At 44.4% G+C, this 18,852-nt stretch overlaps 1 protein-coding gene across 1 annotated transcript; it reads right to left on the reverse strand.

The window, feature by feature from the left end:
• Positions 1-707: 707 nt before the first annotated feature.
• On the reverse strand, positions 708-15,791 carry RMDN3 (regulator of microtubule dynamics 3). The gene is made up of 13 exons (XM_016152234.2): positions 15,675-15,791; positions 15,097-15,290; positions 12,930-13,122; positions 12,346-12,489; positions 7,422-7,707; positions 6,532-6,634; positions 4,213-4,273; positions 2,713-2,788; positions 2,480-2,557; positions 2,198-2,296; positions 1,875-1,928; positions 1,652-1,732; positions 708-1,427 (listed from the first exon to the last, which is right to left on the reverse strand). The coding sequence occupies exons 1-13, from the start codon at positions 15,749-15,751 to the stop codon at positions 1,374-1,376; spliced, it is 1,500 nt and encodes a 499-aa protein (XP_016007720.2). The 5' UTR covers positions 15,752-15,791; the 3' UTR covers positions 708-1,373.
• Positions 15,792-18,852: the final 3,061 nt, after the last annotated feature.

Genomic DNA, 18,852 nt, shown 5'->3' on the forward strand with positions numbered 1-18,852 from the left:
GCTTTCCTGTGGCCTTTATTTTTATTCTATAAGTCTCGTGTTGTAGAGGTCTTCTGATACTTGCCTGGAATATTCTACTTCAGGTGTTTGAGATACTTTTCCCCTTCAAACTCCTACTCAGGATGGGTTTTAACCAGCTCTTTGAATTGAATTTCCAAGGGCCTCTCAGCTAGTACTGGGAGGAAAGGCAGTGAAAATCTCTGCAGTTGCCTATGTTGATCCTATTATATGTAGGGAGATAAGAGGATTTAGTTAATGTAATGCAGCTTTGTTTCAAAAGTTCTGTTCCCTAGCTTCAAAGAATGGAGTATATCTCAGGTTGTTTTTTCATTTCTATACCACAGTGACAGATTCTGGAATAAAAGCATGGTGCCTGTATAAAAGCATCTTAGTCTTGTAGTATTTAAGTGCTTTTGCTCTTGAAATTTGTCTCGATTTTTCTTGTAGGTAGGATTAGGCTTTGTGTTGGCTCTAAGTGAACATGAGAGGGTCAAGGAACATCTGCTTAGTTGGACTAGGTCTTGTGAAGCTAAAAACCAGCTCTCTGCCTATATTTTACATATAACTAAAATTTTCACTGAAATAGCATTAACCAAAGAGCTTATTATAAACTATTTGGTGTCATTTTTCCACTTGTCTGCAATAGCCTCTGTAGTAGAAAAGTTTTGGAAGTGTCAAGAATAGGAGCTGATAACAGAAGACTGTAGTCATTTCTAGTCATATTTGGTTTATTAAGTTTGTGCCAAAAAATATTCCAGGCAACTCCTCAGATCATAGTTTCAGTCTCATAAGCCTGCTGCCATTCCCAAAGCAGCCAAGACTGGAATTCAAGTGGTCCAGCCCCTCGGCCCAGGCATACAGTTAGAAATCCACATGATAGGTGACAAGAAGGCAATATCCATGGACTGCCTGGGCCCTTCCTTTTACTCTGGTAGGGTGTGATCCTAGGACTATATACTTTGGTATTGAATATTAATCTGTGAAAAAGAGAGTACAAGTTCTGTTTTGTTCATATAGCTCTTTGAAGTTCATTCACCTTAGCAGCCATTGGAAGTCAGCCTTAAATGCTCTACCCACACTCAACCCCTAGGACAGGTGCCAAATTAGGTTTGATTTTTCAAGAATTTGCTTAAGGGACAGAACAATAGAAACCCATGCCTCAAGTACTTTTTCCCAATTTCAGATTAAAAAATTAGAATAAATTAACCAGTAGACAACAGGCAAGAAATGGGGAATGGTAGCACGTACTAGTCAGAGTCGGTACACTCCCTTAACCAATCTTACTCGGTCTCCTGGGTCTAAGGGTACAAGGACTCTATTTTGGTCTCTTAGGTAGTGGTATTTCTCAAGTCATGAAGGTCATTGAAATGTGATTAGTCTCCTAAAACTGCTTCCAATTCTTCCAGGTCCTTCTGGAAAGCTGAATCCTAAGGAGACAAGAGAATAAGACTAGGACTCAAAATTTAAGCCACCATTTCCCAAACCACTGGAACCCAATCAGAAGGGCCCTTTGCTTCCTTTCTGAGCTCTGTGATAGCACCTACATGTAAAAGTGAGGGAAATAAGATCCCTAGGGAAGATTTTTCCTGTAAAGGTCATATGGTGACTCAATAATGGAACCCAGTGTTAGAAAAGCTCTTAAAAACATTACCTCATTTGTGATATCTGGCAGCTCCAGGGCCAGCTTCACCCACTGTCTAGCTTCAGAGTTTCTTCCTAGTTCTTGGTAGCACTGAGAAGAGACAATAGTGAAAACCTGGGAGAAATCTCACCAGGAGACTAGAAGGGGATGAGTAGGTATACTTTCAGGAGTTCCCAGAATATCATCATCATACATATTTTTCATCTATGTTGAAATAGGCAAGTGAGTTTACCTTGGAAATGTATACCCTTCCTGCTTTAGAAAATCCTGGCTGTAGTTCTTCAGCCTGGAGAAGGGAGGAAGGCATTTCTGTAAGGTATTCCCAAATTCAAATCAGGCTCTGAAGTATATAGAGGTTTCCAGTTTTCTACCTGGAGACTGATTTAGTGGGTCTGGGAATTTATATTTTTTCTAAGTTCTCCAAGTGGTTCTGATTTTCCCGTAGAACAGGCAGACAAAATTACCCCCTATGAGAAACCCCTCCCAATAATGTCCTTAGAAAAACAGGTTACCTAGGCATTTTTGGCTGCTGTCCACCCCTCCCTTCCCTGATACCTTTAAGAAGCTCTGGAGAGCATCCTGTACAGTAGCACTTAGGGGGCTTTCCAACAAGGCTTTAGCAGTTTTTCTTTCTAGCCAGCTCAGGTGAGCGACCTACCATCAAAAGATTAAGGTGTGAATAAAAAGTTTCAAACAGGGCTGGGTCCAATCACCAGTAACATGACCATTCAGAGAAAATGACACTTAAGCTAGGCTGAGGAACCTGCTCCAAAGTTTTCACTGCAATGAGATCAGGACACTTAGAGCCCTGGCCTCAAGCCCTGGAATTCAGCTCACCTGGTAGCACCACCTGCCAAGGAGAAAGTGGGCCATGGGGTTTTCTGGCTGGAGAGCAAGGGCTTTGTCCACATGTTCCTGAGGAGAAAAATATAAACTATGAGACACCACAGTTGCTAAGGGAAGAGGGCAAGTCATAGAGGTTATAGGAACACCCTTTGATGTTCCTATAAGATGGGGAAGGGAATATGTACTAGACCAGCACAAGGGAAGGAAGAGAAGCCTTTCCTCACCTTGAAGCTAAAGCCACTCTGGATGCGCTTCTGGATACCCTCATGCTCAGCCAGCTGACCACAAAGCACTGCATACCTAAGGGGGAAAGCAGTAGCAAGCTCAGGGATAAGAAATGGGTTCCCGGCCTATGGCCTAATTGCACTGCTTCTCACCCTTGCACCCTCAACTAGAGCTGAAAATATTTCTATCTGTATATAATTCCTCTTTTCACAGACCTGTGATCCCAATTCATAGTCTTTAGCAAACACAGTGGTAGGCTCTCCAAAGTACACATACTGAGTACAAAACAGTTGGGTCCTCCACAGTAAATCTCTCTTATACTTAATATTTAGGGTCTCAGTCCAAATCTCCCAACAGATTTCCCCTCATAATGAGTACAGCCATAGGTGTCATAAAAACTTTAATAGGAAAGACAAATTGGGATGAGACACTCTAGAACTTTCTAATGTTAACTGAGGAACCAACAGAGGAAGAAAGCCCTCTGATTTCAGCCCTCTCTGTCATATCATCCTTCTCAGGGGAACAAAGCCAGCCATCTTTCCACTTTATGTCTTCAAAAACAGGTCTCATTACCCAATCCCTCCAGCCTTGTATCTAGAAGTTGACATTAAATGAGTATGTAAAGGCCAAAGTTGCTTTTTAATATATGCATTAAATATCTGGAAGGCATTTTGTCAGGTTCTTCCAGAGGCTTATTTCTATGTTTAGTCCAAAGAATTGTTCCCCAAGAAGAGCTAAGAAAGTATGAAGCTAATTTCCATCCTTGGCAGCCCGGGAGCTCCCAAGAGAAGCAGCACCTGTGATACCCAAGAAACAATGACCTGGCCTTTAAGAAGAGCCCTTGCAGAAATAGTTTCAGCAACAGATTAAACAGCCTCTCAGCTCACAATCTGAGGGCAAAAATAAGTAAAGCAGGGGGAGAGGTAGGAAAGGAACATTTTCACTAACACTTTGAGGTCCTGGAACCAGGCCCCAAGACAAGTTGGCCTTGATCCACATAAGTTGGCAGAACTTTGTCTCTCATGACACCACAAACAGCTGTTTCTGTGAGCTAATAAAATGACTACTGAGCTTCCTGAGGGTGAACTCACTTTCCTCATGCAAGCCAAGCAAAGAAGCAAAGCCCACCGCCAGCCAGGGATCGCAGCAAGGGGAAAGAGGAGGTTGTGCAAGAGAAACCGCAAATTGTTCTTGCCTCCCTGAGGAGCCAAGAATCCACAAGTTTTGTAACTAGGGTGACTCACAAAGCTGCTTGTTTCTCCAAGCCCCAACAGAAAAATGGCTTGTACTCTCACCTGTCTCACCCCCAAGGCACCTCCCAAAGAAACCTCTGGGTCCCCAGCTGTGGGGCCGGGTGGGGCATACAGAAATAAAGGCCAGAGCTCCCTCTCCTGGTTCCTCTGGCAAATGCTTTGAGGCCAGGGCAGAGAAAAGAAAGGGCCCGCCCTCCACTCTGACCCATGCTGGCTCTCCCCAGGACCCTGCAGGATGTTAATTACCATTGGTGACATTCAGCATTCTCATCCCCCTTCTCCAGAGCAGCCTCTGCTTCTTCTCTTCCTGTAGGATAAAGGTGATCCAGAGTTGACAGGTGCTCCCAAGCACACTTGCAAAGGGGCTACGGGAAGAATGACTACTCCAGCTCTCACAAAGGCTTACCCAACCTGGACTTGTTTGGAAATAGTCGTGAACTTGAACAGAATGAAAAAGCTGCAGATAGCTTCTCCAGAATGACTTCTGCTTCACCTCACCTTCCCTATCTCTCATCAGCTGCCCCAGCTACCTTGTTTTTATTACACCCACCTGATGTGCTCATAGCACTTCAAATATAAAAGGGCCCAACGCCAATTTGAAACTCCCCAACAGACCTGACCCCGGAGAATCTTTGATTTGGAGTCAGTGGACAGGCTTCTGGATACCTGTGAATCCCTCTGTGGTATTAAATTTTAGGTACATGTGCATTTTATTGAGAGGGTCCACAGCTTTGATAAAATTTTTTTAAAAATCCATGATCCCAAAACAGTCACAGCTCTAGGCTCTTCATCAGAACCAAATGGACTGAGGTATGACCAGAGATCACTTTTACTTAGTCTTACTAAGTATTCTAGGCACCAAGACTAAAAGAAACCAAAGCCTAAATACACCTCTTGACAGTGGTCCCCTAGAATGTCAAGGAGCCTAGAGCCCTCCAGAGGGCCATCACATCTACACACTGGAGAAAATAGCACCCTGCAAAATGGGACTTCTTTGATTAAAATGGAGAGGGCTTGGAAGGGAACATGGAGAAAATAGCATAAAAGTAATGTGTTGAGATGGTAGGCTGGCTAATTGAAATGTTTCAGTAATTATAGTATAATGTTTATGCAACAAATACATTTTTAACATAACTGATGAGACCCTTACATCCCCCTCTGCAAAGAGGACCATGTGGCACCACCAGTGAGGGACACTGTCTTTTAGGAGATTTCTCTCTGCCCCTTTCAAAACACTGTCTCACTGGGAAAATAACAGGAAGAATGAGAACCAGTTCCTGCTAGGCTAGACATAGGAGTGAACAAATATCACCTGAGATCCCACAGAATGGCTGCCTCCTGGTAGTTTACCTTCTAGAGACAAAACAAAATGAAGAGCCTTAGACCCAGCAAGGATGGTCCTAAAAAGCTAGTGTCCCAGAGCAGTGCTTTTCAGTATGCTCCACAGTCATCTAATCTCCAGCAAGAACAGATTTGTCCAGGGTGCTAAGCTTGGGAAGCCAGACCAGACCAGTGCTGGCCATAGCTGCTTTTCCCCCTCAGGGCTCTGACTGGCTACTAGTACTAATAAGAAATGATCAATGATCAAAGGCAAAGGAAAGGTTCCTCTAGATACCAAACATCAGACCCAAAGCTGATCAGAATCCTCACTTGAAATTTAGGAGGGAAAGCAGAAATTTTTAAAAAGAGAAGCAAATGGTAAGTAAGCCTTAAGCATCTTTTGTTAAAATTTCCAGGGATTTTCCTGAAGATCTGTATCAATAAACATTCGACTTAACGGGCCTGTTCTTTCTACATGACTTTCTAATTCTATACTTGTTTAGAACAATGACCTGGAGGTACTGTCAGATTCTGCATTATCAAAGATTTGATAATGTTTGCAAGGCTGTACTTAAAAGTGAAAAAGTAAACGAATCCACTTTAGACAACTGAACCTGGAAACTCACTGATGGTGCATGATTTGGGAGGTGTGTGGCTAGACAAAACATCTTCCCCATGAAACCTGGAACTTTTTAAAGTCCCAGGATTCTCAGTGACCTCATGCCAGAAAGGGCCAAGCTCTGAACCTGGCATAAGTCAGATACATCCTACACCCCAGGGCACAGACTTAGCAACAGAAATGCTAAGTAGATCCCAGGAATTTCTAAGGTAGCAGTATTCTCCCAAACTCTCCCTTACAGGTGTTCAATCATACTCCACTTGTATTCTTAGAACACCAGCCCTATGGTCTCCATAACTGAAAATAGATACCCAAACCACAGCAAAAAAACAAAAACTTCCAATTAAGGAGGTTTTACCAACTCTGGGGAGTTAGAACAAAAAATTGTGCTAATATACAAATACTCCTAAAAACGTGCATCTGTGTTACCACCATGTGCAGAGAAGCAAAGACTGTTCCATCTCAAGGAAGCAGGGGTCCCCTGGGAGCCATTTTATCCCTAGTGAGTAACAGCCACAAAGGCCCTGACAGTCTATATCTTGGTGGTTCTCCTGGGCCCCAACCAAATGAGCTGTCTCCATCTCCATAGTCAGTCACTTTCCCACCAGGAAGCTGTCAGCACTTACCATTTAGGGCATATGACTTCTTCTCGCTCACCTCCTCAGTAAGCTCATACATGTCACTGTAGGCCCGGGCCAAGCGCCAGAGAAAGTCCTGCTGACTTCCATACTACAGACGAAAAAGAGAGGGATGAGGCCCCTGTACCCTCAACCACAAAGAACTGGGGCTCTGGCCTTCCTCGACCACCCTCCATCCACCCACCCCACCCACTCACCCCGTCCCGCTTTGGTTTGAATTTCCAAGCTAGCGTGTTAGAAATGCTGACTGACATTGGGCCAGCCTTATACACAGTCCTCCATCCCCACACAGCCTCCCTTGTTCAATTAGTTAACTTGCCATATGTTATCTCTAGCCTGTAAATTGCACTACCTACAGAGTGAGGGCATTCTGGCCTATATGGGAAGGAAGGAAGGGTCAACTCCAAGATGTAACAAGACACAGCAAAAGAAGTCTTGCTGACAAAATGAAAAAAATGTGAAAATGTCCAAGAAAGGACATAAATTCTGGCAATGAACCTGAGAAGGGAATTGTGATCGAATAACCTACATATTTATCACTAATGCTTGGAACTTCAAGTAGGGCAGGCACCTTGGTCTCTTCCTCAAGGGAAAAGAGGAAAAGGACATACCAGTTCTTTCCACCCCTCTGCCGTAGGAGGTGGAACTATAGGAGGCAGAGGAAACCTGGGAGGTGGTAAACCCGGGCCCCTAGGAACAATGTTTAACCCCCTTGGGAGAGGACATACAACCCTGGCGTGTAGGTACAGAACCAGCCATCTCATCCTCATTCCCCTTCCCCTGTCACCTTGCAGGGTCAGTAGCCACAGTGGCTTGCCCTCATTCCCTAGGGGCAGCAGAGGTCAGAAGGGAGGACACACAGGCAGCTGGAGCCTCACCGCTAGCTTGTTGTTGAGCAGCAGCTGGAAGCCCTCCCGCTTGCTCTGCTCATTGCCCTGGTGCAGCTCATCCGCCTGTTGCAGGAGAGGCAGCATATCCTCCAGGCCAGGGGAGCCTTCAGCCTCCAGGGCTCTGGGCACTGGGCCTGAAGCCACCTCTACCTCCAGGTCCATAGAATCTTTTCTCCCCATCTTCACAGTCTCACAGCTCACTTCATCTTCCCCATCTTCACTCTCCCTGTCTGAGTCCCGCTCATAGTCAGAGTCAGCATTGGCTGTTGTGTAACTGTGGCAAAGAAATGTAAATGATACGGTGAAGGGAGGGGATTATTCAGCCTTAGAGACCGAGGGTTTGTCCCCCGACCACAAAGAGGGACTCTCCATGACCTTGTTGTCTAAAGCACCGAGAACTATTCCCCCCACTTAAGGGTAAAAATTAGTCATATAGAAAAGCTTCCTATGGGAACTGTGGGCTAGGAGAGTGATCCAGGAGGGACAGAGTGATTGACCAAATTGAGGCACTGTGACAGACCAATACAAGAACCCCTTGCTTAGCTACCACCAAGTAGGCCAGAAAATAAAGAAAAAGCCTAGAAAGGTGTGTACCAAAATGTTTCTATCCTAGAATAGGAAGATTAAAGGTAACTATTTTTCTATCTCTTAATATTATATATGACTGCTTTAGTGAGCATATAGTCTTATAAATAAAATAGAAACATTTAAGATAAAAAGCTTAATGTCGTAGAGCTGATCTCCTGAGATAAATGGCTCACCAGGCTTGGAGTCTGTCAATCATTTTTCCTTTATCAGCCAAAGACACCTGCCAGAACCAACGTGGGTGGATGCTAGCCTCTGAGGCAATGGGCAGACACAAATATCCACATTTTTTTTCCCAATTCAACAGGGATCTCTTCCCAAGTCAGCCACCAAACCTAAACTACAGGAGGAGTAGCCCTTGGAAACCTTGGGAATTGCTGGGGCAGGGCACTTGTAGCTGAAGCATAGGAGGAGAAAGATGCAAACAGAACCCCTGGAAAGGTATCTCTGGGGCCACCGTAAGCCAGGGATCCCCTAGGGAGCCCCAACTTTGGTGTATCTGCCAAAGAGGAAGCCACGTTTCTCTCAGATCTTGGCCTCCACCAGCAGCTGATTGGGATGTTTTTCCTAACTGTCAATTCAATCAGACAAAAACTGAGCAGCGCAGAAGGTAAGATTTCAAGGAGCCAGAACCAGACATTAGAGAGCCCTCCAGACTGAGTGCAGAGAAAGCAGGTTCTGTAAGCCAGAAGGTTCTGAAGCAGAAGGAAGATCTTAAGGTCATTTAGGGATAAGCCTTCCTCCATCCTGGAATGAAAGACAGGAGCAGGATCCCTATGGCTGAAGCAAAACAACTGAAGGAGAGATGAGGGAGATAGCTACAAACAAAATACAAAATGGCCTAACATCAGGGGCCGAACACTGTAGGCCAGAAAGCCAGAGACGACAAGGAAGTAGGTTCCATCCAGAAGGTACCAAATGAGCAACCATATCTGGTTCCCAATCCATGCTGATTCCTGCTTTATCAAGGAGCTTCCAGAATCATCTAACGAAGGGACCCCAGTTAACATCTATTACAGGAACTTGTAAGGTATTTAAAATCTTAATTTCACCTTGCTTTTTAAGAGGTTATCTAAGTATCTTTCCCCTCTAGCAATGTGCAGTAAAAACTTCACAAATTTAAGGGACAAGGAAAGTGGCATCATCTTCACAACCAACCTGAGTGGCGATGAGTGAGACCACAAGCAGCCTAAAGAAACTCCCAACCAGTTCCTAAGTCTTGGACAATAACTTGCCCCTACTCAGCCTAACCAAGCCCAAAGTTAAATGAGTGAATAGGTTATCTGGCGCGGAGAACTTGAGCCTCATCTCTTTCCATTGCTAGAAAGAAGGAAAGGCCCCATTCCCTTCTGGGTTGAAGGCTGCGTTGGCCAATCAGTTCAAATCAGGAATGTCCCAGGGAGGGACCCCTGCTCTTATCCCTGCTGGAGTACAAACAGTAGCACAGTCTCTCCAGGGAGCTGAGCCAGGAGGAAATTCCTGCAATGCTGTGATCTCTTCGGGTCCTAAAGGCGAAGGAAAAGGAGAAGTCAGGAGGAGGCTTACTGCCACCCACAGTGAAAGCTGGTAGAGCCCTGTGGGGCAGGGAGGCTCTAGCAAGGCGCCATGGTGAGAAGGCCTATTTTTGCACCTCAGCCTCACTTTAAGGATTCTCTTCCTCACTAATCTACAGCCCCACTGCCTGGCACACAGTGAGCAGGCAAACACTTGCTCAATACCAACACCAGCCCCATGGGCTTCTAGGGCTTCAGAGATTGATCAGGTGCTAGAGCTACATGGGCTGCCGTCCCTACATTCACATCATGTTCTCACACCTCTTACATCACCAACCTAGCCCTTGGAGAAATCTACCAGAGAAAGAGGGGTGGCCTTTCTGTTTACTTGCCCAAGAAGATGAGGTCGCAGGCAACCTCTCTTGGCTGGGACACCTGGGAAGGCTTGCTGGAGAATCTGGTGTTTTAGAGCAAGTTGAGTTTTAACAGGGAAGGGACTAAAGCCATGTCTGGTACAATGCTCAGGAAACAAGCTCACAGACCCACACAGTGATTTTGCCCCTGCCACATTCAGTCGATCCCCTGGGAGCTCAAAGTTGCTTTTTTTTTTTTTTTTAAAGAAAATGGGAATACAGCTTTTAGTGGAATAGAGTAGCCCATCAAAAATTCTTATCCTTTCATCCCTCAGAGGCACTCCTTCCTCTAGGCCCACATGTTCAAAGTCATTCCAGAGTTTGTGGTCTCCGAGAATTCCTCCTTGACCTACATGGCACTGACCATGGCAAAAAGAATTATTCACTATGGCCACTGCCCTAGATGGCACCCAGCTAAACCAGAGTCTTGCGTCACATAACCCATTAGCTTCCACATGCCACACAATCTGTCATGGGGCTGAGCTTGCTGGAGTTTAATTAAGAAAGCCACCCTTCCTCCCATCCTATCACAGGTGGCTGAAAGGCCTGTCCTACCCCTTATGGCCTTGGGAGCCCCAGTGAGCACCTACAAGCTTTCCTGGTTAAACACGCTGGCTCTCACTGCCCATAAAAATTTGTACTTTTTAAAATCATCAAAGGTCTTTAGTTCTACAGTCCTAATCTTGGGCAGAGCTGTAACCTCTCCTGTTTGACTGCCTTACAAAGTTCAAATGTCAGTTCCCTGCCCAAGTGACCTGTTTCTTTGGGTTGCATAAAGATGCTCCTTAAGTCTCGGCCTACTATCAACTACTCTGTCCTTTTCAATCCAAATGTGTCAAATATTAATTTCATTTGGCCCCTCCTCTAAAACAGCCCTCTGGAAGCATCTCTCAGCCCAGAATTATTAGGTAAATTGAAAAGGGCCACTTCTGCTAGCCCTCGAGAATACAGATAACAGAGGTCAGATAACCCAGGCATCAGTAGTCACAGATGGAGGACTAAGCTCTTTACCAGGACTTCACTTGTTTCAGGAGACACCTGAGCAATAATAAAATCCAGCACAGTTGTCCAATGGCAGTGACATGGAAAAAGAGAGTAATACTATTAATTTTCTTAGAAAACCAAATGAGGGAGAAGTAGAATACAATGGCCCAAGCTAGAAAACAAGGCTGAAATCTCATGAGTAAGATACACTGAACACACTGCTATGGGCAGTGAGCTGTGGCAGCTCCTGGTCAACAGGAAGAATTCTCAAGGGCTGCATGCAACATGTCTTCTTATGAAAGCTCTTCTGTGCCCTGATGACCAAGCCATGCCTCAGAATGCAGACCCTCACACTCCTGCAAATGAGCCCGGCTAAGCCTGCATTTGGCAGTTGTACAACCCGAAGCAAGGCAACGAACCTCGCTAAGCCTCAAGTCTGCTCTGAGAAACGGAGAAAAGGAGTACCTGCTCCACAGGATCTTGTGAGGATTAAGTGAGGAGATACCTCTACAGTGCTAAGCAGTGTCTGTCACAAAGGAAGAATAACCGGTAGTTAACATTATAAGGTGTTTGAGCTAAAGAGAGACAATGCTGCAAAGATGATTCTGCATGTTTATAGCTAAATTGCCAATTCTGACCTGACAGAAGGCTTGGCTGTTCTCTGTGCCTATCTTTTCCTTAAGGAGGAATAAAGGTCTGCAGAGGCCACCAAAGAGAGATCAGCCTTTAGACCTCATGTAGGCCACCTGGATGACTGGAGCTAGCAGCAAAGAGCAGATGGTGCCACCGACAGCATCAGGCACCACCACAAAGATATTCATTCAGACTCTGCTTGGGACCAAAATTTCAAAATGGCACTAGTGGTTTAAAATGAAAAGCCCTGAGTCTGACCAACTTTAGAAGCTGTCCACAAGATTCCTGCCTGCTGCCCTTCTCTCACAATAAAGCCTATGCTCAGATCTGCTGGGCCACCAATTACGCGGGACAGTCACATCCCACCTGTACAGTCGGCAAAGGAGCATGCGCAAGCCTGCCCTGTGGGAAGAGAACTTTTAAGGAGAGGGGAGCACACTCTGTGCTAAGAGAGCTCTGTAACCTGGCTCTGCCATTCGGTGAAAGAAATAAAGTCCTGTGATAACATAAGTAAATGCCCAACTAATGTTACAGGAAAAGAGAAATAAACACAACTATGTAAAAAACAAACCTACTGCGAGGAAAAAAAACAGATGTAAGCAATAGTCACTGTTAAAATTTCTGTTCGTCTGGATGACATAAGGTGGATGACTTTTCTTATTTCCACTGTACAGTATTTTATTTATTCATACCCTTGTTCCAAAAGTTAGAGCAGTTTGCTGTGAATTTTCCACTGATAAACATCACTTTTTACAAAATATAACCTGGTTGGAGCCACAGCTGCCTACAGAAGAGACAACTCACCCTCCTTCGCTCTCTACATCTGTGAATGTGGCTCCCGAGGTGGCCGTGAAGTAGACGGAGCTGGAGCCAGTGGAGTCACTCCTCTCCCGGGCAAACGGGAACCTTTGCCGCCGAGACACTCTCTGGTTCTCTTCCATGTGGGACCTGAAAAGCAGGGTGGCATTAATCTTTCCAGAGGGTAGCATTAGTCCCCATCCAGCCTATCCTTCCCCTCACCATGAGGGAGCATCTTACTACTGCTCCTCATTAAAGGGCCAAGAACAGAGAAAATCCTGGATCTTTCCACTCAGGAGAACAACAAGGGCAGGTTTCTGGACCCACCCTGCATGGGCAGACCAGGTTAGATAGAACAAAGCATTTCAGCTGTTACAACAGACCATGAGGCCCCAAAAGCAGCTAGAAATTTGTGTAAAGAAAGGTACCAAGCCTATAGCTTCCCTGCCAATTAGGTGAGAAGCTATAAAGCTGATTTCCTCCTTAGGGACAGACAGCAAATGCCTGAACACAGCTCAGCTGAAAAGCTATAGGGGCAGTGAAAAGCTGGGAGCAGGGGACGAGGCAGGAGAGGAGGCCGCATTACTCACCGGATCTCCCTAACAATCTGCCCAGTAAGCCCCTGCAGGCTGCTCCTCAGCTCTTCTACCTCCCGCCGCAGTGTCACTAGACCGGTCAGTACAAAGTCCAGGCGGTCCAGTATCTCCTCCTGCCCTTCTCGTGGAAGGCTGGGCAGCACTGCAGCATCTCCAGCCTCACCTGGGACTGCCCGCAATGGCCTCACTGAAGGAAGGAGGACAAGAGACAATGACGCCCATGGGACATAGCGAGGAAAAGATGTTGCACCTAGAATTCAAAAACACTTGCTACTCTTTGGAGTTCAATTTACAAAGACCCTTATGGCTCAGAAAGTATATGTTCACAGCTAAGTTCTGGTAATGATGAATCCCAAGTAACTACCCAGAAAAAACAACAAGGTCCCAATCTCTAAACAGGAGTCCTCTGTTCTAAGAACCTTCCCCAGCAGGGCCTTTGGCAGCACTGCATACCACAGCAGATAATGTAAAATTCTTGCAAAAGTGAGGTACCTTTTCAAAGGCAGGACAGCAGCCCTGTTAAAGAAAAACCTTTTCCTAGCTACAGGTATACGGGATTTGGTTCCAGACCACTGCAATGAGTCAAGTATCGCAGTAAAGTAATCATAATCTTTTGCTGGTGGAGGATCTTGCCTTCAATTGGAAGAGTTAAAAAAAACAAACAAACAAAACTCGCGGTATCTGAAGCACAATAAAGTAAGGCACAATAAAATGTGGTATGCCTGTACATAGTGCACAAACGCATATACATTTATGTATTATACACCGGTCAAATATAATACCAGTGCGAATATAATACCAGCCAATATCAACTACACAGCCAAATCAAAATTGAGCTCAAATTCTGATTTTATTTCACAAAGAAGAGCAAAGGAAACCTGAATTCCTCTCAAGAACTTCATTTACTATCATCAGAGAGTGGCAAAGAGAAAAGGGACAGTTACTGACAGAAAAGTACACTGGGAAAAGCCCATCCAAACCCATTGGAAAAACAGGCCCTGCATTGAGATCTAGGTAAATTCCCACAGTAAATGCTAGTAAACTAATAGCTACCTAAGACAATTATACTGGAAAATGTGAAAATAGGCAGGACCCACAGTCAAGCAAACATAAATCTGTTTAAGAAAATCTAACAACAATCTAGGCGAGATTACAATACACATTCAACCACGCTCAAGAATGTAGAACAAGAAAGACGCCTGGAATCATAGGTACTTTCTCTCAACCTCGGCCAAAGAAAGACCACTGCTAAGAAATTACAAACAAAATACAAGGAAAAGGAAGGAAAGACAAGCACACTGCAACACTAGGTTACTACCAGGTTATAAAATGCTGACAGTTTCAATCTAAGGTAATAACTCTTAGAAAACTCTTCTAAAACTATCTAAACCACCTGGCATTTGGTAATCAGATAAAACACTCATTCCCAATTAACACGGGGTGAGATGATCGGAATGCTCCTCTGTTACACAAACATGAGGTTTGAACCAGCCCTAGATACTCTACTCAAATGAGTTAATTTACTATGAAAATCTTGCAAAACTAAAGGCACTACTCATTTCAGCTGTGGCTGGCTTCCAACTATATTCAGCTTCACTGTAAGTGAAGTAAGTGCACTCCTTGCCCCATACTGTGGAAAGTCCACAGGACAAGGTGACCAGGCCCAATCTGCCACTTAATTGTGATGTGACAACCTTGGAATAGTTACACAATCTTTTTTAATCTTGATTTCATCATAAGGAGGATAGGAACACTTGGACTAGATGGTCTCCAAGATCCCTTCAAATTCTAATACACAATTTAATATGTAAACCTCAAGACTTTTAATTCCTACAAGACTAATGTTTCCTTTTGCCTACTTTTGGACTCTTCCTCTACTTACTAAACACCCCACCCAGCACTAACCAAGTGCCTTTAATACACATAAAGCACTACTGTGGCAAGGACTAAAAGCGAAAGCTAAATAGCCTTTTCACGATATACTCTCTTGGGATTATAGGGGAATGAGTACAGAAGAAGGAGACTGCTTTCCTTTTCAATAAGCTTTCCAAAAAGATGAAATTCTCGCATCCCCCTCCGTTGTCCTGTCCAACAGGCAAGGCAGCCTGGACCTCAGGCCCATCCGTCAGCATGCCTGCGGTCCCAGTGGACCAGTTCCTACCCTGGCGTCCGGGCTCTGAAGTCTGTGTGTAGTCCAGGGAGTTGGGCAGGAGCTGGCTTTGACCATGGCGCTGGGTCCGTTTCCACCGCTGGCTGTAAAGGGCACACAGGAATCCAAGGCCTGCGGCGGTGCCCAGCAGCAGTCCCAGTCCTGAGCAGGCGCCGCCCAAGACCCCCGTTCTAGACATGACGTACCTGCAGCCCGCGTGTGCCACCGGGAGCAGGCGGGCGTGGGGAGAGAGATTAGTGAGTGTGGTCCACCCACCCCCATGCTGAACCCCTGAAGATATCTCCTTGCCCAAACCCTTAGCTCTTGACTCCCCTCACCCCAATCCGGACCTTAAGGTTTCCACCAGTCCTAGTGCCCCAGCACCGCACCTTTCACCCAGCGTGGACCAGTTTCCCCTCTAACACGCCCCCTAGTCCTGATCCGGCAGTCGAGTTTCTGGGTCTCCAAACCCTCCCCCAACCTCATGACACTGCAGACCACAAACCCGCCGCCCTGGCCGCAAACTCCTGGCCTCCCCTGCGCCTTTTGAAGGTGCCCTGGCCTGGCAGGAGGTAAACTCAGACTCTCACCCGGCTGCTCTCCACCATGACAGCAGCCACCGCCGCCCCTCGCTGTCAATGGCCGTGACGTCATTAAACAGGGCCATCAGCCCCGCGCCCGGCTAGGAAGGCGCGGTGAGATGACGACTCCAGGCTGCGCCACAGGCCGTGTTATTTGCTGAGGGCGGGGCCACGGGCGCCGCCAGAAGGGCGGAGCCAGCAAGGAGGCGGGAAAGGGGAATGGAACCCAGAGGAGAAGGGGAAAGTGGACTTATTCGGCGGTTGCCAGAGCAGTAGTTCCCACGGGCTGGCAGTCTGAGGTTCCATTTCTCTCCAGTTACACCAGATTACCTGGTCGTCCCAGAATATCTTTCTACTTTCGCGTCTACTGTTGCTTCTGCCTAGAATGATCCATTTTCACCTGGGAACACCACCCTCTCCCACCTTTCCTTACTGTCATAACTCAGACTTTTTTTGATTTTGGCTTAATTTCTTTATGCATTTTCACTCAAACCACTTGCTAAACACTAGTGCCTTTGGCAGTTCAAATTTGAACAGATAAATTGTTCGTTAGCCATAAGAGGTCCCTGAGTCCCTAGGGCCAGCTTCTTAAATACTCTTACCATATACACTTAAAAACTCATAGATGCACATCCCAACTAAAAAATAAACAAAAACAAACCAAAAACCTTAAATTTTACATTGTCGTTATTACATTAACTAAGGACAAGGTTATAATCTGTTTTTCCATTTATAGAATGTAAATGAAATTCGTTCCTCTAATGATAACATTTTTTAACATTTGAGTGAGGTTAAAACCTACACGGATCTCTGATTGCTTGAATTGGTTCAAATACCATTTTCAGGTTGTTGTTTTAATCCGTGTTCATCGGTTTTTCTGTGCTCACCCATGGCCCACAGATTCTTATGTAATTCCATTTTACTCATGATTTTATGCAACTTCTTGTAATTTTAGAAACTAAAAACAGTTTTATAGACGATTCCAATTTTATTGTCAGCATTTCTTAAGAGTTAAAATTAAGTTTAATGACAACCAAAATATCTAGATCAGTCCTCTACAAATCTTTGATTAGATACTATATTAACTTACAGATATAACTACATTTTATGTATATGTACATTGCAAAGAATAATTTAAAAGCAATGAAGTATCTACCCCACAGCTTAAGGAATAGAACTTCACCAATACCTCCTACTTAAGAATTCTTAAGAATTCATTTCAATTAGTACCTCTTGAAATACACTAGAGAATTAATTGTAATTGTCCTGGTTGTGAGAAAAGGGTGTTTTTCTAATTTTATTTTTTATTTAACTTATCGGGGTAACATTGGTTAATAACATTATATAACATTCAGGTGTACAAGATTATAATTTGACATCTGTCCTCCTCACCTGAAGTCTTGTTTCCTTCTGTAACTATATATTTGACCCTCTTTATCCACCTTGCCCTCCCCCCAACCCTCTTTCCACTCCGGTAACTACCATTCCGTTGTCTGAATCTATGAGTTTGTTTTTATTCTGTTTGTTACTTTTTGTTTTATATTCCACATGAGTGAAATCATGTTTTTTTTTCCTTTTCCTTTTCCGACTTATTTCACTCAGCATAATACTCTCAAGATCCATCCATGTTGTCACAAATGGCAATATTTCATCTTTTTATGGCTGAGTAGTATTCCACTGTATATAGGTACCACATTTTCTTTATCCATTCATCAGTCAGTGAACCCTTAGGTTGCTTACATGTCTCAGATATTGTAAATAATGCTGCAATGTGTAACAAAAATAATATAAATGGAACCACTTTAAAATGGAGCCAGAGCTGCCATCCCAGAGGAATTGTTTTGCATATCCTATGCCTCAAACCTTTGGAATGTTGAATAGGGTAAATTAACCTTTGGACTGGGCATAAAGCAGCTGTGTCCTAAAAAAACATTTTTGCAAAGATAAGAAAGTAAATATTCTGTCTATTGGACTGATGACTATGGACTGAAAATTAACAACATTGTTTATGATTAGCATCACTATGTTAGCTTACACGCACCTTTCTTATAAATACCCTTTGCCCTTGTCTCCTAATCAGAACATTCGTTTGGGCTTCTGCCTGAATCAGTGCTTCCAGAATTTTCTTTTTGATCTTAAATGCTTGTTGCCTCACTTGGCCTTTATTTTTAGGTTAACAACTAAACATAGGCATTTTTAATATCCTTTTTCTGTATTTTTTCTCATTTTTCTGAAATAAGGATGTGTTTCTTTTGTAATAAGAAAAAATATTAACTTAATTTTGGAAGGAATAAAAATTCATTTCCTCTGGGAAACCTTTCCAAACCACCACTTTGATGGAATTAATCTTTTTATCTTTCTTTGCTCCTGAGGCTCAGTTACTTTCATTAAACTTGATTTAATGACTATTTGCTTTCTAGTCTGTCTACCTCCACTGGATAGTTCACTCTTCTAGGATGGGGTTCATGCCTGATTCATCTCCATGTCCCCTGTGCCTAGCACAGCTCTAATGTAGAAGCCATCCATAAAATCTGAATGGAAGAAGGAAGGAAAGAAGGAATGACAAATATCCAGGCCCTGCCACTTTGACGATGATTTTCATGATGAAAAGCTGAGTTGTGGAAGAACAATTTCTCCTCTATTTAAGAGGGAGGAAGATCTGCCAGATAAACTGTGGCAAGAGGCAAAGCCAGATGGGCAAAACAAGGGAGAGAATTCATTTCCCTTCCCCCCTACCACCATGATATTAAAGATGCTATCTGCCGGGTGTGAGGCTGCCAGGGGCAATCAGCAGTGGGTGGGTTATTCTGAATAGAGCTCTCTATCTTATGCTGCATCTGTAGACCAGTTTTGCAAATGTAATAAAGCCCTGGCAGCCTGAGATATGCACTGCCCTTCAGTCTCCTCCCTACTCCTCCACAGGCTATTCTGAGAGAGAAAAGCAGAGCAGCCCCCAAACTCCTGTTCTGCTGTCTGCCCAGAACATGACCTTCATCTACCTGGCTGTTCCAAGAGAAGTAACATAGTCAAATGCCTTGGAATGCTGGCCTTATCTATCCCTTGTGTCTAACCTCTAAGAGACTTGACCCTTTAAAAAGTTGTTCTTATTTTTTAAATTGTTCCTATAAATTATTTAACGACTACAAAAGAATATTTATAATACACATCTAAAGATTGAGTACATTTA

The sequence above is a fragment of the Rousettus aegyptiacus genome, unplaced genomic scaffold (genome assembly GCF_014176215.1).
Source record: "Rousettus aegyptiacus isolate mRouAeg1 unplaced genomic scaffold, mRouAeg1.p scaffold_m13_p_3, whole genome shotgun sequence".
Classification (NCBI taxonomy): domain Eukaryota; kingdom Metazoa; phylum Chordata; class Mammalia; order Chiroptera; family Pteropodidae; genus Rousettus; species Rousettus aegyptiacus.